At 40.2% G+C, this 24998-nt stretch overlaps 1 protein-coding gene and 2 gene segments (V, D, J or C); all 3 read right to left on the reverse strand.

Annotated features, from left to right (window-relative positions):
- Nucleotides 1–1631: 1631 nt before the first annotated feature.
- LOC133119547 (Ig kappa chain V-III region MOPC 63-like) lies at nt 1632–5415 on the reverse strand. The segment is given in 4 exon segments: nt 1632–1642; nt 3284–3634; nt 4960–5223; nt 5391–5415. Coding segments are annotated over 4 exon segments (651 nt in total).
- Nucleotides 5416–10971: 5556 nt separating this feature from the next.
- On the reverse strand, nt 10972–15543 carry LOC133119548 (immunoglobulin lambda-1 light chain-like). Its single transcript, XM_061230057.1, has 5 exons — nt 15507–15543; nt 15280–15392; nt 13191–13533; nt 11491–11844; nt 10972–10997 (listed from the first exon to the last, which is right to left on the reverse strand). Exons 1-5 carry the CDS (start codon nt 15541–15543, stop codon nt 10972–10974), a joined length of 873 nt encoding a protein of 290 aa, XP_061086041.1.
- Nucleotides 15544–22150: 6607 nt separating this feature from the next.
- On the reverse strand, nt 22151–24735 carry LOC133119549 (Ig kappa chain V region K29-213-like). The segment is given in 3 exon segments: nt 22151–22176; nt 22747–23100; nt 24498–24735. Coding segments are annotated over 3 exon segments (618 nt in total).
- Between the last annotated feature and the right edge of the window lie 263 nt (nt 24736–24998).

The following is a 24998-nucleotide window of genomic DNA, read 5'->3' on the forward strand; positions in this document are numbered from 1 at the left end:
TTTTGGCAGATTTTCTGAAAATAATATGAATTTAGGTCATGAGAAGACAGTCAGCAGAAGGACTGAGGAGGATGGGCTCCCCCTTCAGTCTGGATCCATCCAAGCAACCAGAATCAAGTTCCTTGGAATGAATTTCTGTCAGCAGGGAGTTTTGTCTTGCCACTGGTGCCCTAGGTTTGCTCTCATGCGGGTTTAGGTCAGTTTTTTAAATGTGTGAATTTAAACATTTTGTTGCAGTTTCTATGAGCTAGCTAGAAGCAGGATTTATTTTTAAAGTGTCGCACACATCTGGAATCAAAGTTACCCCAATGGCAGACACACTCTTTCACAATCTCCTATAGCACTGGTATAAGTTAACCTGGAGTGAAAGACCACTTGGCTTAGCTGAGTACAGTTTCTGCAGTCTAATGAGTTTGACTCTGTGACATTTCTTTATGTGTTATAGTTCAATGTATGAAATGCAATCAAGAGTATGTTCAAAAACATGTAGAAATGTATTAACACTAAAATTACATGCAATTGAAATGTTTGCCATCTTATTTATGTGTGATGGCCATTATACCAGTCTTATACCAGTTATTTTGCACATGTAGAGTAAGAGTCAAAGGATGCTATAATCATGCTCAGCTCTCTAAGGTAAATACTTTACTAAAGTCCATTCTGGCCAAGGGCGTTACTCTCTCCTTGTTCTCTAGATTATAAGCCCCTGTGAACACAGGACGTTATCCGCCACTGAGTCATTCAGTCAGAAAATACGTCCAGTTCTTCTAGAACACACTGCGCAGCATCGATAACTGAGAACACAAGAAAGCTGTCCCTGTGCATACAGGAAGTGCTTTGGCGATTGAAGGTACAGAGAGGGCTCTGGCTGCAGGAGGCTTTAACTTCAGAAAGCATTAACCAAATATCAAACAAAAAAGCATGAACAATATTGAGCATAACAAATAATTATCCATTGAACTTCATAGAAATATATCATATTTTATTTCTAGAGAGTATTTTACAGAGGCATTTTCCTAAAGATGCTTTCCAGTGGAGCCAGAAAAGGCCTTCTCAAAGGTACAAACGCAGTACATGACCTGAATGAGAGTCAGCTCCTCTTCCCTAATCACTGCAATACACTGCCGCCCTTAACTGTGTCAGATTTAGCAACATTGAACAACATTTAAACCTTGTGTTTTCTTTAGGGTGAAAAAAATTTGTGATGAGTGACAGATTGTTTCTTCATGCAAAATACATTTGGGGTTGAGGAGTTGAGTGAAAGTGGGCCATTTTTGCCTTAGGACAAGGGGAGTATGCAGAATCTAAAGACTGCACTAGGGTTAAAATGCAAGCACATCAGTGTACAATTTTTGAAGTTTTCATTTGTTTATTTGAAAAAACATTTAAGAATAAGCACCGCTCCAAGAGACTCTTTTAGTTTCTTATGGCAAATTTACAGTTTACAGATACTGCGAAGGAGGACATAAATTGTGATCATTCTTGTGACGAAGATTAATTCTGATGGAAAGCTTCACTCATGGTCTTTAAATGTCACACCTGAATAAACCATTTCTTTCTCTTCCTCCCTCTTCTTCCTCCTCACTTTGGGTTTCTTGGTGGTGAAAGTCAAAGCAGCGTAATTCATCGCTTCATCTTGATGCTAAAAGGAAACATGAGACACATACAGTTACTCCTCATTCCGATGATCATTTTACCAGGATATTCAACACAGAAATTGCTTTAGTTCATTAAAAATATGAAATATAATATTTGTACCTGTTCGCCCGACAAGGACACTTGGTTGTTTGATGCAGCCCCTGTTTGAGTAAAATTATTAATTCATTTATTTATTATTCATTTATTTTATTTAATCTATATTTAACCAGGATAGGCTCATTGAGATTAAGAATCACTATTTTCAAGAGCAACCTGACCAAAATAGGCAGCAGCAAGTCAAAAGTTACTGAAACATATGCTAAAACAAATTACAATACATGACAACAAATTAAAAATAAGTATAAACCACTAGAGTCTGAAAATAATTGTTCAACTAATGCAACTACTTTAATTATGTGTAATCAACTATGTAAGCAATATTTCCTCGTATTTTTATTATTATTATTATTATTATTATTATGATTATTATTATTATTATTGTTATTATTGTAGGGGTGGCCTGTAGCGTAGTCGTTAAGATACATGACTAGGACAGGCAAGGTCGGTGGTTCGATCCCTGGTGTAGCCACAATAAGATCCTCACAGCCGTTGGGCCCTTGAGCAAGGTCCTTAACCCTGCATTGCTCCAGGGGAGGATTGTCTCCTGCTTAATCTAATCAATGGTACATCGCTCTGGATAAGAGCGTCAGCCAAATGCAATTAATGTAATGCAATGATTATTTTAACTGACAATATGTTATTTTATTCATGACAATAAGAGCTGTTTGTTTTCATATAGAGCATCATATTCACCACAGTAGGGATTAAAACTTTTGGTGGTCAGAATAATCTGCACTGTCTTCATACCTTTCGCTCAAGAGCCATTTTATTTTCACAATGAGGGACTGTCACATCACAGCTGCCTCACATATCAAGTGGCTATACTTTAGTTCATGCCAGCTGGTATATATTGGGGCCCATATCAGAAGCTGAAGTTTCATAAATTCAAGTGAGATTTGGCTTTTACATTACATGTGACACTGTATGACTAGATGTGCACATACCTACAGCACAAGTAGTGTGAGACAGTAATCTGTACCAATGGAGTAGCTTTACCTGTTGTTTTGCATTTCTATTCATAAAATGGCCTGACAAAATTGTACTCAATTTTCTTAAACTATTTTACACAAACACTTAACATACTGTATTTTCTAAATTCTCTCTTATTGAGTATTTGTAATATTGTCTATGCATCATACTTTTTGATGCAACACAAATTTCATTGTGTATAAGCTGTGAAATAATACATATTACATGTACCACACATTGATACCTTGGTCTCTTACCTTTGCAGTTCTCACAGTTTTTTCTCCTGCTCAGAGCGAGGACAATATGTAGGATCACACTCAATGCCAAAGCTCCCGCCAAGCAATAAAGGAATGCTTCATTTCCTGATGATTTAGAGGCAAAATTCTATTTTAGAATTCTTCACAAGTAGCATTAACCTTTCAAGATTGGAGATCACAAATACGTAATTAGAATGTCCTTAAGTGAACATTGTAATGTACAGTAGATGCACAATAACTCCTTTGTCTTCAATGTCTTTTAAAAACAAAATTTCACAATGTGCCTGTTTTGTTCCTACCCTTGAAGTCCAGCTTGGTCCCGTTCCCAAACAGGATCTCCCCACAAGTGGCCACAGCACAGTAGTAAGTCCCAGCATCAGAGAGGCTGAGGTTCCTCTTGGGGAAGTTGTAGACACAGCTCTGTGTGGGAGACACAGTCCCAGAGCTCCTCTGGCACTCATCACTGTGTCCATGGGTGTGAATGATTCCTGGAGGGGACTCTCCTGAGCCCGGTCTGAACCAGTGCACACTGTGTTCTCCTGCACAGGTCTCAGTGTGTACTGTACACTGCAGAGTCACAGAGTCTCCAGGCTGCACTGACTCAGACTCGGGCTGCTGCAGCACTACTGTCCTGCTCTGGGACTCTGGCCCTGTCAAAAGTTAGCACTCATTACAATCAATAAAGAATTGTCCTTTGGATTCCACTGTGTAAGGTTTACATTTAAATGCAGTCTGGCTGTGTATTATTGTAGGTTATACAGAGAGCTGAAGATGACTCCACCGATTATAATATAAAGTGCAGCATGTTTTTGCACATATGTGTGATTCAGATGCAGTTTGTGCACTAGAAATGATCATGTCTATAAGCAATGATATGTGAACAAGACTATTGATTAACTACATGCATTTTACTAGACTAGAAACTAAAACCATTGTATTAAATACATTTTTAAAATTATATTCAAATGAAGCAATTCATTTTTAATGCTTCAATGTTTTCCACTAATATCTCGACAAAAGATTACAGGGATACACTGCACACACTGAAACTTAATAAGATAAACAAGAAAGAAATGCAATTTCTTCAATCAGTTTTGAGTGCTTTCTTTTTTATTCAAAAAATGTAAAAGCTATTAAATTTTCTAAAACTTCTTTGTAATATACAGCATGCAAACCACCATACATCATCATACAATGTACAGGACAAAATAAGAGTAATCAGTCACCCGATTCTATATTAGTCACAATAATTAATCCCACAAATCTTCAACATCTTCATCACTAGGGCAATTTCAGTGAATGCATTTTGAGTGATTGATTTTATGTGCAAAGAAACAATGGGCTACAGCTGATGCACCAGCAAAGAACAATGTGGAGAACTCGACTAGATTTTATATTTTTACTTTTTTATTTTTATTTTTTCATATTTTCTCATTGTGACGTGTCATGGATTCATAGCTGTATTTGAATATTCCAAATCTGCGTTTATCTCATTTTTGACCAAAATCGAATCAAACACAGGGTTTTTAAGTTTTCTGTAAAACTGAGAACTGCACGATGTTACCCCCTTGGTCTCACATTAATAACCACACATTACAACAGTGGTATGCAGAAGAGCATCTCTGAACACAACATGTCAATCCTCTAAATGGACAGGCTACACCAGCAGAAGACGTATTATGTCTAAAAAAAGTCTAGTCAAGTGTTCACTGAGTATATACAAGTAGCTTTAAGATGTACAGCAAATGGTTTTGGCGAAAGCATCACCATAAACAGTTCATACGCTAAATATCAATTTTATTATATTTTTTATTTTTTTATTATATTTCTTTTACTTTACTATTTCTTGTTTTTGCCAGATTAATTGAATCAATACTTCAGGATTGGAAAAATAAAGCCTAACTTCAATTTATACTTATTTATAACGTAGAATTTCGACAAGTTAAGCTACGTAAAAAATATAATTCATACTTACCCGTAACTATTAATGTACTTCCATTTCCAAAGCTGATTTCACCGAAGAAGTGAATAAAAGTGCAGTAGTATGTTGCTGAATCTGATGGCTCTACATTTGAGACAGTCAGGTTAAAGCTTCCCTTTGCTGTCTTAGCACTGAGACGTGTACTGTTTTTAAACTTATTGAAAAACACAGCATCTGTATCATAGTTCACCATCTTTGTGACATGCTGAGGCTTCTGTCCAAGTGGGTGCTTTATCCAGCTGATCACGGCCGCTCCTCCTATATCAGAACAGAAACATGGGAGAGTCACGGTGTCTCCAAGCTGAGCTGTCACCAGAGCGTTGGGCTGAACTACACTCTGCCCAAGCAGACCACCTGGAATCCAACAGAAAGCAATATTTCAACTTCACTGACAATGGGGGAAAAAACTAAGCAAAAACACCCACCATTCTCTGTGTACTCTCCGTACATTACTTAAAATGATTGTAAAATAATTTTTGTCAATAAGTCAGAAACAAGTATACACTTACGCAGTTTGCTGAAAAACACAAGAATAACACAGAGGGCTGCCATCGCTGTATCTGAGCTCTTCTGTCCTTGAGTCTCTCGTCTGGTTGAGACCCTGTTGTACCCTGCACTGTAAAATTCAAAGTGGACAGAGTAGGAGGACTTGAGCTGATCATTTTCCAGTAGGAGGTCACAAGTCAGGGGCAGATATCATTGGCTGTTAAAACATGTTTTGGGTGACAAAGTTTATGTGTGTATGTGTGTGTTTAAATATATGTGTGTGAAAGTTTGTGTGTGTATGTGTGTGTTGTGTGTGTGCGTATATGTGTTTATGTGTGTGTGTGTGTGTGTGTGTGTGCCTGTGTAGAGGTTCATGAATGTATGTGTATGTGTGTGCACATTTGTGCGTTAGTGCGTGTATATGGGTGTGTCTATGTGTGTGCATGTTTGTGCATGTGTGTGTGTATGTGTGAGTGTGCACATTTGTGCGTGTGTGTGTGCACATTTGTGCATGTGTGTGTGTGTGTGTGTGTGTGCACATTTGTGCTTGTGTGTGTGTATATGTGTGTGCGTGCACAGTTGTGCATGTGTGTGTGTGTGTGCACGTTTGTGCATGTGTATGTGTGTGTGTGTGTGTGTGTGTGCACGTTTGTGCATGTGTGTGTGTATGTGTGTGTGTGTGTGTGTATGTCATGCAGCTCTATGGGCACGTGGCACAGATGAGGGAAGAGGTAGTGCGGTTGTAGTGGGAAAAAACATTTAATTTTACAACAAAGGTAAAAAGTGGAAACAGTTGTGGTAGAAAGGTATACAGAGAGGTGTGCTGCATGCTGGAAGCAGAGCCAGCCATGCCCATGAGTCTGTTAGGCTTCTCTGTCTGTCAGGGGGAGGCAAGTTCTGAAACTGAGTTCAAGAACTGCTTCTCTGGGAGGCAAACTGGTATTATCTAATACCTCTTTCACACTAAAGCAATGAATGAGGAACCTGTGTTTGCCATTGCTGTGAATGAGGAAACCTGTGTCATTTGACCTGGGAGCCTAACCCTAGTCATGACCTGAGATTTATGTGGTTGCATAAGGCACATGACTGGGCTTTGGCATGAAAGGGGGGACATGGGTTGGGCTACTATACTCGGTAAAGTTAGTTAGTTGAACCGATCCTCAATCTTCTCGTGTTTAACTTGGGCCGAAATTATGTTCTGAAGCCTAAACATAATTTCTTCAGCAGTGACATGTTCCGTGGCGGCAGCTAGTTAAGATGAGCCCCAGTGCTCATGGACCCTCCCAAACCAGGGGCCCCAGTGCTTATGGCCCCTCCCAAACCAGGAGCCCCTGTGCTTATGGCCCCTCCCAAACCAGGGGCCCCAGTGCCCATGGCCCCTCCCAAACCAGGGGCCCCTGTGCTTATGGCCCCTCCCAAACCAGGGGCCCCTGTCCCCATTGGCCCTCCCAAACCAGTGGCCCAGGTGGCGCTGCACCTATATCACCACCACTGGACATGTATGAAAGTTCACTTTTGGCTCCTGGGTCTTGAGTGAATGGTAAGGACCCCATTCTTTCCCAAGAACACAAGAGTTTAAATGGGACAAACGCATGTTTCGGTACCTCATGTGATCCCTGGCTTTTGTGTCTGAAAGTGGGCTGTCCCGGCTTGAGGAGCAGGGTGCTGAAGTTTCTCCTGGTCCTGCAGGCACTATCCGTGTTTCTGAATGTCCCTGCTGTGGAAAGGAAGAGGAGGAAGCCATATGTGTTGTTGGCACCTCCTTAATCAGATGCCTTCGAAAAACCTACTGATTTAAAAAAAGAGTTTCATATGAAATATTGATTCTGTCTCACGGTTGATGGCTGAGGACAAAAAAGGCCTTGCAGAGCATGTTGGCCCTAGTAGACCTACTTTGCTGGAACAGGAAGTGAGGTTTTCCAGGGTATTTAATTTCACATCCTGCTGCAGTTGCCCAGGGGTGAATTTTCTAGCATTTCTGAATAAGAGTAAATCAGAGTAATGTTGATCACAGTTTTGATCCTACTCACTACAAAGGATCATGCAGGATGTCATGAGTTAGGTTTAGGTGTATTTTTAGTCTGCGTCGAAATAGGGGGAGGGATTCAGAGAGAGAGAGAGAGAGAGAGAGAGAGAGAGAGAGAGAGAGAGAGAGAGAGAGAGAGAGAGAGAGAGAGAGAGAGAGAGAGAGAGAGAGAGAGAGAGAGAGAGAGAGAGAGAGAGAGAGAGAGAGAGAGAGAGAGAGAGAGAGAGAGAGAGAGATAGAGAGAGAAAGGTATTGATATGATGAGTGATATTCATCATTGCAAGCAGTATATCTGAAGGATGCACACAAGCTTAAAACATTTGTCTAAAACAGCATAATCAGACCAAAATAGTGTCATTCTGAAAAGTTTTACATTGCACACATTTTAGAAGAAAACATGTGAATGATGATGAATACAGAATATTAAAGTTAAAAGCCCTCATTAATTATAGAGGGCAATACCAATCTATTGTCACTAGAATATAAGCACGGTTTATGCAGGAACAGATTTTTCATTGTTTGTATTTTGAAATGTTGTTTGTGCAATGTTTTAGCCGCTCTTTTCTAGACAGTTGAAAAATGGAAAGGTGGTCTGAGGAGTGCCAGTGTGGTTTCAGTGCTGAGAGAGGGAGGTGTGAACACAGCTCTGTACTGCAGGTCAGTCTTCCTGTGTAGCTCTGGTCTGAATAAAGCTGAATATATAAGGCTGTGGGTGGAAAATAAGTGAACCTCCCCTGTCACCACAACAGAACAGTCTGAAATGGACAAACACATTGTACTACTGATGAAAAAGAGAGCTGTGTGTAAAAGATTTCTGTCAGTTTCTATGAGCTTTTTAGAAACAAGTTAATTTTTGCCTACAACCTAACCCCAATGTCTGACACTCTTTCTTGACAGCATAGTCTCTTATAACTGCTTGTGCTGGTACTTTTTTGAAGCATTTTTATGCTTCAATGTATCAAATTCAATCAAGAGTACACTTGATCTCAACACAGGCAGTGTATCAGCAATAGGTATGTCCATGTGACATTTACTGCCTGCTTTTTTTACTGTCACCATTTTTCTAGGGTGGTATTAATCAAATAGTCAGATTTTCTCTCCAGATCATCCTTAAAACCACAAAAATGTACTGTGTATTTTTGGGAGATTTTCTGAAAATAATATGAATTTAGGTCATGAGAAGACAGTCAGCAGAAGGATTGAGGAGGATGGGCTCCCCCTTCAGTCTGGATCCATCCAAGCAACCAGAATCAAGTTCCTTGGGATGAACTTCTGTCACCAGGGAGTTTTTTTAGAAGAGTACACAGATTCACAGTGACCCTGGCTTAGAAGTGGCAGATTTTGTACTGTATGCCAGACGCACCGCTGGTGTGGATGTGCAAAGATACATTATCTCCACATGCCTCTCTGCTGTATGTGGAGTAAATATCCCTGTAAAACTTTAAATGACAGTATTTATACAGAAAGGTGGATTGTGATAGGAATTACGTATGTACCCTGACTGTCTGATCTATGGAAACATCAAACAAAAAGGCATGAACAATATTTACCATAAGAAATAATTCTGCATTAAACTTCATAAAAATATATCGTATTTTATTTGTTTAGGGCATTTTAAAGAGGCATTTTCTTACAGATTTTCATAAAAAACTTTGCAGTGGAGCCAGAAAAGGAACCCCCCCCCCCCCCCCCCGTAACTAGGGCAGCTCCGACCAAATAAAGGAAATAGCCCCAAAAACGAATAACCCAACCAAAATGAGTGCTAAAAGGCGAGCACTGCAACCCCGGACCGGGGATCCCAAAATAAAAGTACAACCCAGTATAAAAGACTAGGTAAGCAAAATAAAGAGCCGTGAGTCGCAGCTCAGGAAAACGCACAAACAAAAATACATACCGGGGACAACGTCCCTCACCCACAGGCTCACCCGAGCTTGAAAACAATAGAGAAAAACTCAAGAACCTATAGGAAGGCGTTCACAGTGTACACAGACAAGCGAGCAGAACACCTTCCTTACCTTATTTCCTTTTAAATGAAAGCAAAAACCCAAAACCAGCACAATACCTGACTCATATAATCACTGAGTCTACCGTGTGCTTTACCAGCTTGGTGACAGAGCGAACAGTGACACCAAAGCGTCGACCGATTGTCCGCGAGTGCTTTATATACAGCTTCAGCAGGTAAGGTACCCTTGGCACTAATGAGGGCCAGGTGAAAATAATAAAGCCTGGTATTACCTCCCAACCCTGACATCCTAATGTTTCACTTTTCCATCTCTGTTTATTATCACATTACTGGCATTTAGTAGGCTCTTTTACCCAGAGTGACTGACACAATTCTACAATTTATATTAAATATACACTGAAGTCATTCAAGTTAACAGCCTTCTTGCAGAACATGACCTGAATGAAAGTCACCTCCTCTTCCCTAACCACTGCAATACACTGCCGCCCTAAACTGTGTCAGATTTAGCAACATTGAACGAAATTTAAACCTTGTGTTGTCTTAAGGGTGAAAAATGACCCGCCACTGTATTTAATAGCAAATAAAACTGTTCTTTTTTCAACTTTAAATTTGATGACAAAGTTGATGAGTGACAGATTGTTTCTTCATGCTAAATACATTTGGGGTTGAGGGGTTCAGTGAAAGTGGGCCATTTTTGACCCTAAGGACAAGGGGAGTATGCAGAATCATAAGACTACACTAGGGTTGAAGTTTTATTTCATTTATTTGAAAAAACATTTAAGAATAAGCACAGCTCCAAGAGACTCTTTTTGTTTTTAAAGGCAAATTTACAGTTTACGGCTCATATACTGTAATGTGCATCGATGTGAAGGAGGACATGTTTGATAAATTGTGATCATCCTTGTGATGAAGATGAATTTTGATGGAAAGCTTCACTCGTGGTCTTTAAATCTCACACCTGAATAAACCGTTTCTCTCTCTTCCTCCCTCTTCTTCCTCCTCACTTTGGGTTTCTTGGTGGTGAAAGTCAAAGCAGCGTAATTCATCGCTGCATCTTGATGCTAAAAGGAAACGCACATATGATTACAGTATATTTTCCGGAGAAATGGTCCATTTTACGTTTTGACGCAGCCCCTGTTTGAGTAAAATAAAAAGGAAATTCATAACAAAATAATTAAAGCAGTGATTTTTCAAATGAGAAATGATGATGAGAATAATAATAATAATAATGATTATTATTATTATTATAATTGTTATTATTATTATGATTATATTATTATTCTTTTGTAATAATATGTGCAAATGGGGTCAATATTACTCAATGTTACTCTAATCAAGTTAAAATCTGACAGTTGATCTGGAGTTGATTTAACAGTCCATATTACTGTGCAGAGGTCCCCAAGGCAAATGTTAGACACAGGAATATCATACAGCCTGACCCTACTGTGTTAGCCCCTTGTAATACAATGCAGTATGCACTAAAAACAGTTCATGGGCATGCAGTTGTACACTGTTTAAGTATGTATGCAGCTTACGTTCTGATCTTAGCTTGGCCTTCTGAAACGGGAGATGATGACACATATCATCACAACGCCAAAAAGAACCCCCGTCCTCAGGATGGACAGCCAGGAAAGGATGGTCACAACTCCTGGGTGAAATAGCATTAATCCATGCATATGCACTTTTTGAAGTAGGATTACTGTAAATAATGTATACTGGATTTAAATACTGTATATTTAAAGCTGGGCGGCATGGATGGTGCTGTGGGCAGCACTGCCACCTCACAGCAAGGATGTCCTGGGTTCGAATCCCGGTCGGCCGGGATGGGATGAGTCTAAATGGGATGGGAGAGTCTAAATTGCCCTTAGGTATGAGTGTGTGAGTGAATGGTGTGTGTGCCCTGCGATGGACTGGCGACCTGTCCAGGGTGTATTCCTGCCTTTCACGCAATGTATGCTGGGATAGGCTCCAGCCCCCCTGCAACCCTGTTCAGGATAAGCGGGTTCGGATGATGAATTAATTAATTAATTGATTAATATTTAAAGCTTACCCTCAACATCCAGCTTGGTCCCGTTCCCAAACAGGATCTCCCCACAGGTGGCCACAGCACAGTAGTAAGTCCCAGCATCAGAGAGGCTGAGGATCCTCTTGGGGAAGTTGTAGACACAGCTCTGTGTGGGAGACACAGTCCCAGAGCTCCTCTGGCACTCATCACTCCTGTGTCCATGGGTGTGAATGATTCCTGGAGGGGACTCTCCTGAGCCCGGTCTGAACCAGTGCACACTGTGTTCTCCTGCACAGGTCTCAGTGTGTACTGTACACTGCAGAGTCACAGAGTCTCCTGGCTGCACTGACTCAGACTCGGGCTGCTGCAGCACTACTGTCCTGCTCTGGGACTCTGGCCCTGTCAAAAGTTAGCACTCATTACACTCAGTACAGAATTGTCCTTTGGATTCCACTGTGTAAGGTTTACATATAAATGCAGTCTGGCTTTGTATTATTGTACGTTATACAGAGAGCTGAAGATGACTCCACCGATTATAATATAAAGTGCAGCATGTTTTTGCACATATGTGTGATTCAGATGCAGTTTGTGCACTAGAAATGATCATGTCGAGAAGCAATGATATGTTAAAAAGACTATTGATTAACTACATGCATTTTACTATACTAGAAATTAAACCATTGTATTAAATACATTTTAAAAATTATATTCAAATGAAGCAATTCATTTTTAATGCTTCAATGTTTTCCACTTCAGTAGAAATGGTTAATAACTCTACAAAAGATAACAGGGACACACTGCACACACTGAAACTTGATAAGATAAACCAGAAAGAAAAGCAATTTCTTCAATCAGTTTTGAATGCTTTCTTTTTCTATTCAAAAAATGTAAAGCTTCTTTGTTATATACAGCATGCAAACCATCATACATCATCATACAATGTACATCACAAAATAAGAGTAATCAGTCATCCGATTCTGAATTAGTCACAATAATTAATCCCACAAATCTTCAACATCTTCGTCACTATGGCAATTTCAGTGAATGCATTTTGAGTGATTGATTTCATGTGCAAAGAAACAATGGCCTACAGCTGATGCACCAGCAAAGAACAATGTGGAGAACCAACAGGACCCGACCGGACCCGGGGAGATTTTATATTTTTATTTTTCATATTTTCTCATTGTGACGTGTCATGGATTCATAGCTGAACGATAGATGAGTATTTGAATTTTCCAAATCTGCGTTTATCTCATTTTTGACCAAAATTGAATCAAACACAGGGTTTTTAAGTATTCTGTAAAACTGAGAACTGCACGATGTTACCCCCTTGGTCTCACATTAATAACCACACATTACAACAGTGGTATGCAGAAGAGCATCTCTGAACACAACATGTGAAGCCTCTACATGGACAGGCTACACCAGCAGAAGACGTATTAAGTCTAAAAAAGGTCTAGTCAAGTGCTCAGTGAGTATATAAACGTAGCCTTTAAGATGTACAGCAAATGGCAGCTCTGCTTTTGGCGAGAGCATCACCATAAACAGTTCATACGCTAAATATCAATTTTATTATATTTTTTTATCTTTTTATTATATTTCTTTTACTTCAGAGTGTTTTTGTCAGATAAATTGAACCAATACTTAAGTATTGGAAAAAAGAAGCATAACTTCAATTCATAACATAGAATGACAAATGACAATTTCGACAAGTTAAGCTATGGAAAAAAATAATTCATACTTACCCGTCACTATTAATGTACTTCCATTTCCAAAGCTGACTTCACCAAAGAAGTGAATAAAAGTGCAGTAGTATGTTGCTGAATCTGATGGCTCTACATTTGAGACAGTCAGGTTAAAGCTTCCCTTTGCTGCCTTAGCACTGAGACGTGTACTGTTTCTAAACTTATTGAAAAACACAGCATCTGTTTCATAGTTCACCATCTTTGCAACAGGCTGAGGCTTCTGTCCAAGTGGGTGCTTTATCCAGCTGATCATGCCCGCTCCTTCCATATCAGAACAGAAACACGGGAGAGTCACGGTGTCTCCAAGCTGAGCTGTCACCACAGCGTTGGGCTGAACTACACTCTGCCCAAGCAGACCACCTGGAATCCAACAGAAAGCAATATTTCAACTTCACTGACAATGGGGGGAAAAACAAAGCAGAAACACCCACCATTCTCTGTGTACTCTCTGTACACTGCTTAAAATGATTGTAAAATGATTTTGGTCAATAAGTCAGAAAGAAGTATACACTTACACAGTTTGCTGAAAAACACAAGAATAACACAGAGGGCTGCCATCGCTGTATCTGAGCTCTTCTGTCCTTGAGTCTCTCCTCTGGTTGAGAACCTGTTGTACCCTGCACTGTAAAACTCAAAGTGTACAGAGTAGGAGGACTTGAGCTGATCATTTTCCAGTAGGAGGTCACAAGTCAGGGGCAGATATTATTGGCTGTTCAAACATCTTTTGGGCGACAACGTTTATGTGTGTATGTGTGTGTGTGCCTATATGTGTTTATGTGTGTGTGTGTGTCTGTGTAGAGGTTCATGAATGTATGTGTATGTGGGTGCACGTTTGTGTATGTGTCTGTGCACATTTGTGCGTTAGTGCGTGTTTGTGGGTGTGTCTATGTGTGTGTGCATGTTTGTGCATGTGTGTATACGTGTGGGTGCACATTTGTGTGTGTTTGTGTGTGCACATTTGTGCCTGTGTGTGTGTATGTGTGTGTGTGCACATTTGTGCCTGTGTGTGTGTATGTGTGTGTGTGCACAGTTGTGCATGTGTTTGTGTGTGTGTGTGTGTATATGCATGTGTTTGCACGTTTGTGCATGTGTGTGTGTATATGTGTGTGCGTGTGCACGTTTGTGCATGTGTATGTGTATATGTGTGTGTGTTTGTGTGTGTGTGTGCACATTTGTGAACGTGTGTGTTTGTATGTCATGCCGCACTATGGGCACATGGCACAGATGAGGCAAGAGGTAGTGCGGTTGTAGTGGAAGAAAAACGTTTAATTTTACAACAAAGGTAAAAAGTGGAAACAGTTGTGGTAGAAAGGTATACAGAGAGGTGTGCTGCATGGTGGAAGCAGAGCCAACATGCTGTCATGCCCATGAGTCTGTTAGGCTTCTCTGTCTGTGAGGGGGAGGCATGTTCTGAAACTGAGTTCAAGAACTGCCTCTCTGGGAGGCAAACTGGTATTATCTAATACCTCTTTCACACTAAAGCAATGAATGAGGAACCTGTGTTTGCCATTGCTGTGAATGAGGAATCCTGTGTCTTTTGACCTGGAAGCACAACCCCAGTCATGACCTGAGATTTATGTGGGTGCATAAGGCACATGACTGGGCTTTGGCATGAAAGGGGGGACATGGGTTGGGCTACTATACTTGGTAAAGTTAGTTAGTTGAACCGATCCTCAATCTTCTTGTGTTTAACTTGGGCAGAAATGATGATGAGTCCCAGTGCCCATGGGCCCTCCCAAACCAGGGGCCCCAGTGCCCAGGGGCCCTCCCAAACCAGGGGCCCCAGTGCCAATGGGCCCTCCAAAACCAGGGGCCCCGATGCCCATGGGCCCTCCCAAACCACGGTCCCCAGTGCCCATGGGCCCTCCCAAACCACGGTCCCCAGTGCCCATGGGCCCTCCCAAACCAGGGGCCCCAGTGCCCATGGGCCCTCCCAAACCAGGGGCCCTGGTGGCACTGCACCTGTATCACTGCCACTGGACATGTATGAAAGTTCACTTTGGGCTCCTGGGTCTTGAGTGAATGGTAAGGACCCCATTCTTTCCCAAGAACACAAGAGTTTAAATGGGCCAAAGGCTTGTTTCGGTACCTCATGTGATCCCTGGGTTTTGTATCTGAAAGTGGGCTGTCCCGGCTTGAGGAGCAGGGTGCTGAAGTTTCTCCTGGTCCTGCAGGCACTATCCGTGCTTCCGAATTTCCCTGCTGTGGAAAGGAAGAGGAGGAAGCCATATGTGTTGTTGGCACCTCCTTCATCAGATGCCTTTGAAAAACCTACTCATTTAAATAAAGAGTTTGATATGAAATATTCTGTCTCACGGTTGATGGCCGAGGACAAAAAGGCCTTGCAGAGCATGTTGGCCCTAGTAGACCTACTTTGCTGAAACAGGAAGTGAGGTTTTCCAGGGTGTTTAATTTCACATCCTGCTGCAGTTGCCCAGGGGTGAATTTTCATGCAGTTCTGAATCAGGGTACATCGCAGTAATGTTGATAACAGTTTTGATCCTATTCACTATAAATGATCATGCAGGATGTCCTGAGTTAGGTTTACCGGGAGAGGACTGCAGGTTCCACTTTCCAAATTCTAAAAGACAAAACTAGGGTCAGGACAACCCTATTACAACCCTATTACAATTGAAATTACATTTCAATGAACCCTGGAATGAACACTGTCATTGAATATACACACAGCTGGCACTTTATTAGGCATTTTAGACATAAGTCTTCTGCTGTTGTAGCCTGTCCATTTGGAGTTATGATGCGTTGTGTGTTCAGAGATGCTCTTCTGCATACCACTGTTGTAAAGTGTGGTTTCTGGCCTTTCTCTACTGACCTCTCTCATTAACAAAGTTTCAGCCCGCAGAACTACTGCTCACTGGATGCACCATTCAATGCATGCTTTTATGCATTCAGTTGTTGCCACATAAATATTTGAAATATTTGCATTAACACGCTGGTTTACAGGTCTGCCTAAAGTGATCACTGAGTGAACGTCTCTCATTTGGCAAAAACATTGCTCAGGCTGTAATTTTACACTGAAACCAGGGTGAGCTGCCAGTAGTTTGAGGATTTTGTAATCATAATTCAAAAACATAGCATTTTCTGAACAAGCATAATCAATGAAACAGAAATAACTTCTACCCATAATGCAGTTTGTCCATGACAAAGCACATGTGTCGTCATCAGAGGCCTGAGGGTCTGACACTTGATGACATCACAATGGCCGCCATTATGGGGACTTCCTCTTTCATCTCACTGGCCCTGTATCAGTGAAGCACCAGGAAGACACTAAAATAATAATCTTAATAACAATCATTATAAAATCCATAAGGATGTCTAAGATTTACGATTGCAGTTGAACAAAAAAAAAAAAAAAGAGTGTAATTAATGTTCATCTGAAAAGAGCATAGAGAGAGAGAGAGAGAGAGAGACAGAGAGAGAGAGAGAGAGAGAGAGAGAGATTTACATTTTAGTCATTTGGAAGAGGCTTTTAATCCAAAGCGACGTACAAGTGCATAGGTTATTCCACAAGCTAAAGCATCACATCCATAACTAGTAAAATACACATGAAGTGCTGTTGCAAACAAAACATACACTCATTGTAAGTGCAATTTTATTGGGATATCGGAAAGGCGGGGGGATCAGGAGGGAGGACTAAGTTACAGTTTGAAACAGTGTGTTTTTAGTCTGCGTTGAAATAGGGGGAGGGGGATTCTGAGAGAGCGAGAGAGAGAGAGAGAGAGATGAAACACCAGGTAGACATGTTATGTACGGCTCTGAGAACCCAAACGCAGAAAAGCAGAAAGGCAAACGGAACAAAAGGGCAAGGCAGGCTCGGAAATCAAAAGGCAAAGGGGTGTCTATCAAGAATCTCAAGAGTTGGGCTTACGAAGTATTCGGCACTAAAACTGATCAACGTTCTGACAAAGAACAATGCAGAGACTGAGGTTTAAATACATGAGGGAAGGTGACAATCTAGGCGGGGCTGGGAAAAAGGTGGGCTAAACAAATAGACAACAGGTGGGGAAACATAATAGGGTAATAACATAATAACGGGAGGGAGACGAAAACGCGGACGGGATGCAGGTAACAAAACATGTAAAACATACGGCTCCGGATTAGGGAGTAGACATTTGCATAGTTTGAAGACGTAGTGATAGTTAGAGACAGGTGTGAACACTTCGCTGAAACTAAACTAGTAATCAGGGATAGCATAGGGAGGCGGAGTTACAGAACAGTGCAGAAATACTAAGAGATTGCGTTAGTGAGTTAGTTACATGAATATTTCTAAACTACCCAATAAAAGTGATTGTTAGTTAGTTAGTTAGACAGACAGTAAGTGTATTAATCGGATTAGTACTGTACAAAACCTAGATTAGTAGTAGTTAGTAAGAATCGTGCTTTACAACATTTAACGACCAAGAAAAAGCAGGAAGTAAGAATCGCGAGTTTTAGAAGGAATGTTGAAAATCCGAAAACTACCGTAACCACCCGAATAGTGGGACATGCAGACAGGGGAGTGACTAGACTGGTAAACATTCAGACACAGACAAAACAGGGGATGACAAATGAGAACACTAACCAGTTTCAAAAATGAATAAATAACAAGAATAAACATGAATACACACAGGACAAATACAGGAACATTACAAGACATTAAAATAATCATCTTAATAACAATCATTCTAAAATCCATAAGGATGTCTAAGATTTATTATTGCAGTAAAAAAAAATGCATGTAATTACTGTTCATCTGAAAAGAGCATGCATAGTTCTGTGTGAAGGACTGTAGGAGATGAGAGATAGAGAAAGAGAGAGGGCAGAAAGAAGAGGGAGAGACTTTTGATGTTCCTTTATTGAAACACACAATCATCCAAAATTGCCTTGAAAACCACCTCAAAACCAAAAAAAAAGAAACAAAGAAACCAAAAATAAAGAGAGGAAGTGAGAAAGAGAGAGAGAGCAGAAAGAAGAGAGAAAGAAAGATAGAGAGAGGTGCATGCTATGGAAACCACAAAGGCGGAGCACAAGGGTTTTGTTTTGTTTTGAGTCAATGGCCAGAGAGACCAAACCACAGAGCCAAGCATTCTTCCAGCAAGCAGGTCTCAGGATTTTATGAAAATTTTGAAAATTATATTCATCATTGCACGCAGTATATCAGAAATCTGCACACAAGCTTAAAACATTTGTCTAAAACAGCATAGTCAGACCAAAATAGTGACATTCTGAAAAGTTTTACATTGCACACATTTTAGAAGAAAACATGTGAATGATGATGAATACAGAATATTAAAGTTAAAAGCCCTCTTTAATTATAGAGGGCAATACCAATCTATTGTCACTAGAATTTAAGCACAATTTATGCAGGAACAGATTTTTCATTAATTGTATTTTGAAATGTTGTTTGTGCAGTGTTTTAAAGCTGCTCTTTTCTAGACAGTTGAAAAAATGGAAAGGTGGTCTGAGGCATGGGGGGGGAGTGCCAGTGTGGTTTCAGTGCTGAGAGAGGGAGGTGTGAACACAGCTCTGTACTGCAGGTCAGTCTTCCTGTGTAGCTGTGGTCTGAGTAAAGCTGAATATATAAGGCTGTGGGTGGAAAATAGGTGAACCTCCCCTGTCACCACAACAGAACAGTCTGAAACAGACAAACGCATTGTGCTACTGATGAAAAAGAGAGCTGTGTGTAAAAGATTTCTGTCAGTTTCTATGAGCTTTTTAGAAACAAGTTCATTTATGCCTACACCCTTACCCCAATGGCTGACACACTCATTCTTGATAGCATAGTCTCTTATAACTGCTTGTGCTGGTGCTTTTTTGAAGCATTTTTGAAGCTGTTATGCTTCAATTCAATCAAGAGTACACTTGATCTCAACACAGGCAGTGTATCAGCAATAGGTATGTCCATGTGACATTTACTGCCTGCTTTTTTTACTGTCACCATTTTACTAGGGTGGCATTTAGTCAAAAAGTCAGATTCTCTCTCCAGATCATCCTAAAAAACATAAAAATGTATTGTGTATTTTTGGGTGATTTTCAGCAGCAGAAGCACTGAGGAGGATGGGCTCCCCCTTCAGTCTGGATCCATCCAAGCAACCAGAATCAAGTTCCTTGGGATGAACTTCTGTCAGCAGGGAGTTTTTTTTCTTGCCACTAGTGCCCTAGGCTTGCTCTTATGGGGGTTTAGGTCAGAGTTTTTATAAATGTGTGAATATAAATGCTTTGTTGCAGTTTCTATGAGCTACCTAGAAGCAGGATTAATTTTTAAAGTGTCGGACACATCTGGAATCAAAGTTACCGCAATGGCAGACACACTCTTTCACAATCTCCTATAGCACTGGTATAAGTTAACCTGGAGTGAAAGACCAGTTGGCTTAGCTGAGTACAGTTTCTGCAGTCTAATGAGTTTGACTCTGTGACATTTCTTTATGTGTTATAGTTCAATGTATGAAATGCAATCAAGAGTATGTTCAAAAACATGTAGAAATGTATTAACACTAAAATAACATGCAATTGAAATGTTTGCCATCTTATTTATGTGTGATGGCCATTACACCAGTCTTATACCAGTAATTTTGCACATGAAGAGTAAGACTCAAAGGATGTTATAATCATGCTCAGCTCTCTAAGGTAAATACTTTACTAAAGTCCATTCTGGGTAAGGGCATTACTCTTTCTTTTTTCTCTAGATTATAAGACCCGGTGAACACAGGAAGGTATATGCCACTGAGTCAGTCAGAAAATGCGTCCAGTTCTCTGTGCAGCATCGATAACTGAGAGCACAAGAAAGCTGTCGCTGTGCATACAGGAAGTGCTTTGGCTATTGAAAGTACAGAGAGGGCTCTGGCTGCAGGAGGCCTTGTCTTCAGAAAGCATGTTCAGTAAAACATGCAGAAGAGTACACAGATTCACAGTGACCCTGGCTTAGAAGTGGCAGATTTTGTACTGTATGCCAGACGCACCGCTGGTGTGGATGTGCAAAGATACATTATCTCCACATGCCTCCCTGCTGTATGTGGAGTAAATATCCCTGTAAAACTTAAAATGACAGTATTTATACAGTAAGGTGGATTGTGATAGGAATTATGTATTTACCCTGACTGTCTGATCTATGGAAATATCAAAGAAAAAAGCATGAACAATATTTACCATTACAAATAATTCTGCATTAAACTTCATAGAAATATATCATATTTTATTTGTATAGACTATTTTACAGAGGCATTTTCATAAAGATGCTTGGCAGTGGAGCCAGAAAAAGACCACCCCCACCAACAAAAACCGTCCCAGCAGGAATAAAAACACTCAAGTAGTACATGGCTGGGCATTGGCATGAAAGGGGGGACATGGGTTGAGCTACTATACCCGGTAAAGTTAGTTAGTTGAACCGATCCTCAATCTTTGAATGTTTGCACACCACTGTATTTCATGTCTATGATATTATATGAAAAGAGGTCAGGGCAGAATTTGACCTTTCATAAAGAGTTGTGAAATGACACTACTGTCCCCAGCAGACACTAGGCCTATTAACCCTAAAATAAATGGCTCTAGAACAGAATGTATTTTTATCATCGACTCTTTCCAAACCTCAAAAACTACATTCCTTTCTAATCAGTGAATCACTGATGACACATTAGCAGTCTGATCTTGTTTTGTCGTCCTAATGTTTCACTTTTCCATCTCTGTTTAAGATCACATTACTGGCGTTTAGTAGGCTCTTTTACCCAGAGTGACTTCCACAATTCTACATGTGTACAGTTTCATATTAAATATACACTGAAGTCATTCACGTTAACAGCCTTCTCAAAGGTACAAACGCAGTACATGACCTGAATGAGACTCACCTCCTCTTCCCTAACCACTGCACTACACTGCCGCCCTAAACTGTGTAAGATTTAGCAACATTGAACGACATTTAAACCTTGTGTTGTCTTAAGGGTGAAAAATGACCAACCACTATGTTTAATAGCAAATAAAACTCCCTAACTGTTCTTTTTTCAACTTAAAATTTGATGACAAAGTTTGTGATGAGTGACAGATTGTTTCTTCATGCAAAATACATTCGGGGTTGAGGGGTTGAGTGAAAGTGGGCCATTTTTTACCCTTAGGCAGGGGGAGTATGCGGAATCTTAAGACTACACAATGTTTAAAATGTAAGCACATCATTGTACAATTTTTGAAGTTTTAATTTGTTTCTTTGAAAAAACATTTAAGAATAAGCACAGCTCCAAGAGAGTCTTTTTGTTTTTAAAGGAAAATTTACAGTTTACAGCTCATATACTGTAATGTGCACCGATGTGAAGGAGGACATGTTTGATCAATTGTGATCATCCTTGTGATGAAGATGAATTTTGATGGAAAGCTCGTGGTCTTTAAACGTCACACCTGAATAAACCGTTTCTCTCTCCTCCTCCCTCTTCTTCCTCCTCACTTTGGGTTTCTTGGTGGTGAAAGTCAAAGCAGCGTAATTCATGGCTTCATCTTGATGCTAAAAGGAAACGCACTTATGATTTCAGCACATATGAATACAGTATATTCACAGGAGAAATTTTTTATTTTAGGTTTTGATGCAGCTCCTGTTTGAGTAAAATAAAAAGTAAAAATACAAAATAATGAATGCAGTGATTTTTTAAATGAGAAATGATGATGATGAGTATAATTATTATAATAATAATAATAATAATTATTATTATTAGTTTTATTATTTTCCTTTTGTAATTGTTAGGCGTGAAAATGTGTGTAAATGGGGTCAATATTACTCAATGTTACTCAAATCAAGTCAAAATCTGAGAATGGAGTTGATTTAACAGTCCATACTACTGTGCAGAGGTCCCCAAGGCAAATGTTGAACACAGGAATATCATACAGCCTGACCATACTGTGTTAGCCCCTTGTAATACAATGCAGTATGCACTAAAAACAGTTCATGGGCTTGCAGTTGTACACTGTTTAAGTATGTATGCAGCTTACGTTCTGATCTTAGCTTGGCCTTCTGAAACGGTAGATGATGACACATATCATCACAGCACCAAAAAGAACCCCAGTCCTCAGGATGGACAGCCAGGAAAGGATGGTCACAACTCCTGGGTGAAATAGCATTAGTCCATGCATATGCACTTTTTGAAGTAGGATTACTGTAAAAACTGTATACTGGATTTAAATACTGTAGATTTAAAGCTGGCCGGCACGGATGGTGCCGTGGGCAGCACTGCCACCACACAGCAAGGATGTCTTGGGTTCGAATCCCGGTTGGTCGGGGCCTCTCTGTGTGGAGTTTACATGTTCTCCCCGTGTTAGCGTGGGTTTGCTCAGGGTACTCCGGTTTCCTCCCACAGTCCAAAGACATGCAGGTCTAGCTGATGGGAGAGTCTAAATTGCCCGTAGGTATGAGTGTGTGAGTGAATGGTGTATGTGCCCTGCAATGGACTCGCGACCTGTCCAGTGTGTATTGCTGCCTTTCGCCCAATGTATGCTGGGATAGGCTCCAGCCCTCCTGCAACCCTGTTCAGGATAAGCGGGTTAGGATAATGAATGAATGAATTAATTAATATTTAAGGCTTACCCTCAACATCCAGCTTGGTCCCGTTCCCAAACAGGATCTCCCCACAGGTGGCCACAGCACAGTAGTAAGTCCCAGCATCAGAGAGGCTGAGGTTCCTCTTGGGGAAGTTGTAGACACAGCTCTGTGTGGGAGACACAGTCCCAGAGCTCCTCTGGCACTCATCACTCCTGTGTCCATGGGTGTGAATGATTCCTGGAGGGGACTCTCCTGAGCCCGGTCTGAACCAGTGCACACTGTGTTCTCCTGCACAGGTCTCAGTGTGTACTGTACACTGCAGAGTCACAGAGTCTCCTGGCTGCACTGACTCAGACTCGGGCTGCTGCAGCACTACTGTCCTGCTCTGGGACTCTGGCCCTGTCAAAAGTTAGCACTCATTACAATCAATACAAGTTGCCCCTTGGGGGCTGTTCTGTAGGTTTCTATATAGATATGACTTGTAGTATTTCAGGTTATACAGGTTAAGATGTATTAAGGCCTGTTTTTCATTTTCACATCTATACTGTTAATTGCATTTTTTGTTGTTCCCATAAGAATTATTTGTCTATGGGTACAGGATCAATGCAATTATCAGTGTCAATTACTTTTATTATTAAATTACAAATCTCTTATCAATACATTTTGTCAATATAATGTGTGTGTGTGTGTGTAATGTGTTACACCAGTGATGGAACAGCCCCCAGTCTATAATCTCAGAATCTTAGACACAAAAAACATGAAAGGTTAAAACTGTAAAGCAACTGACGGTTGAGGAGGCGCTTACAAGTGGAGGAGTAGAAGATGCCGAAGAGGTGAGCGATAACTGTAAGATAAGGCTGTTGCCCCTCTCTTTACCACTAGTTAAGCATCAGCAAATGCATTTTGTCTGAGTGAAAATCCAGCACTATATTGTCCATTGGACACTATAAATTATAATATAAAAAATAAAAAAACACCACTATGTACTAAGGTTGTTAACTGCACAACTATTGTATTTTAGTTGATAGTTTATCAATCATTTTTTCCATCATAGCAGAAACAGTTAATATCTCTAGGAAAAGGATCACCAAGATACAGTGAAGCTAGTACCTGCTTTTTTAATTGTTAAAAAATGTAAAAGCTACAAGATTTTAGTTATTTGGCAATGACAATGGCTTGGTTTTGTTTTCTATAGTTATTAACATAATGTAAATGATCGAATGATCCTACAGGCTTGAAATTGGTAATGGTTTCTATTTTTATGTTGCATTCAGTCTTTATCAATCTATATAATAACTTTCTTTTCTATATAATAACTTTCTTTTTTATTTTGGCGGAAAAAGCACAGGTACTGCTATTTTGTACTTAGGCTGAGCATATACTGATGGTTTAACAGAATGGGAGTGTTAAAAACATGATAAAATAGTGTACCCAATCATTTTCAGTCACCACCGTTGTGCAAATAACAAATTAAAGATCTGCTTTTCAGTGAAATATCACAAAAACTGTGATATACCTGTATGCGGTAAAACATTTGAGTGTCACATTTAAAGTTGAAGCGGTGCATTTTTCATTACATTTCTGTCACCATTTTATTTTTCTTGAGCGCTTTTGTTTAATGAATTTAATAAATTCTTCTTTTTTTCTGTGGCTTTCTTCAAATAAATGTACCAATAGCTTTTACGTGCGGGGTGTGTAATGGTTGCATCAGAAAGATGGTTTGGTTACCCCTGCTATAGAATGACGATTTACAATTACAATAGGCTTTGGAAAAAGGAATTAAGTTTCATATTTACTCAGCACCATTAAAGTAGTTCCATCTCCAATGCTCATGTCTCGGAAACGTGTAATAGCGCAGTAGTATGTGGCTGAATCTGACAGCTCTACATGTGAGACAGTCAGGTTAAAGGTCTCATTTGCTATCTGAGCACTAAGACGTTTACTGTTTTCAAACTCATTGAAAAATGTAGCTTCTGTTTGATAGTTCCATGTCCTTGCTAATATCTGAGGCTTCTGTCCAATAGATTGTTTCATCCAGCTGAAATTTGGCGATTCTTTCTCAAGATATAATAAACATGGGAGAGTCACGGTGTCTCCAAGCTGAGCTGTCACCAGTGCGTAAGGTTGAACTATGCTTCCAAGATGGCCATCTGAAACACAGAAAGCAATATTTCAACTTCACTGGTAATGAAAATACTAAGGAACTGGCTGATAAGGTAATAATAGTAATAAACTTACACACTTTGCTGAAAAACACAAGAATAACACAGAGGGCTGCCATCGCTGGATCTGAGCTC

The sequence above is a fragment of the Conger conger genome, unplaced genomic scaffold (assembly GCF_963514075.1).
Source record: "Conger conger unplaced genomic scaffold, fConCon1.1 SCAFFOLD_66, whole genome shotgun sequence".
In the NCBI taxonomy this organism is placed as follows: domain Eukaryota; kingdom Metazoa; phylum Chordata; class Actinopteri; order Anguilliformes; family Congridae; genus Conger; species Conger conger.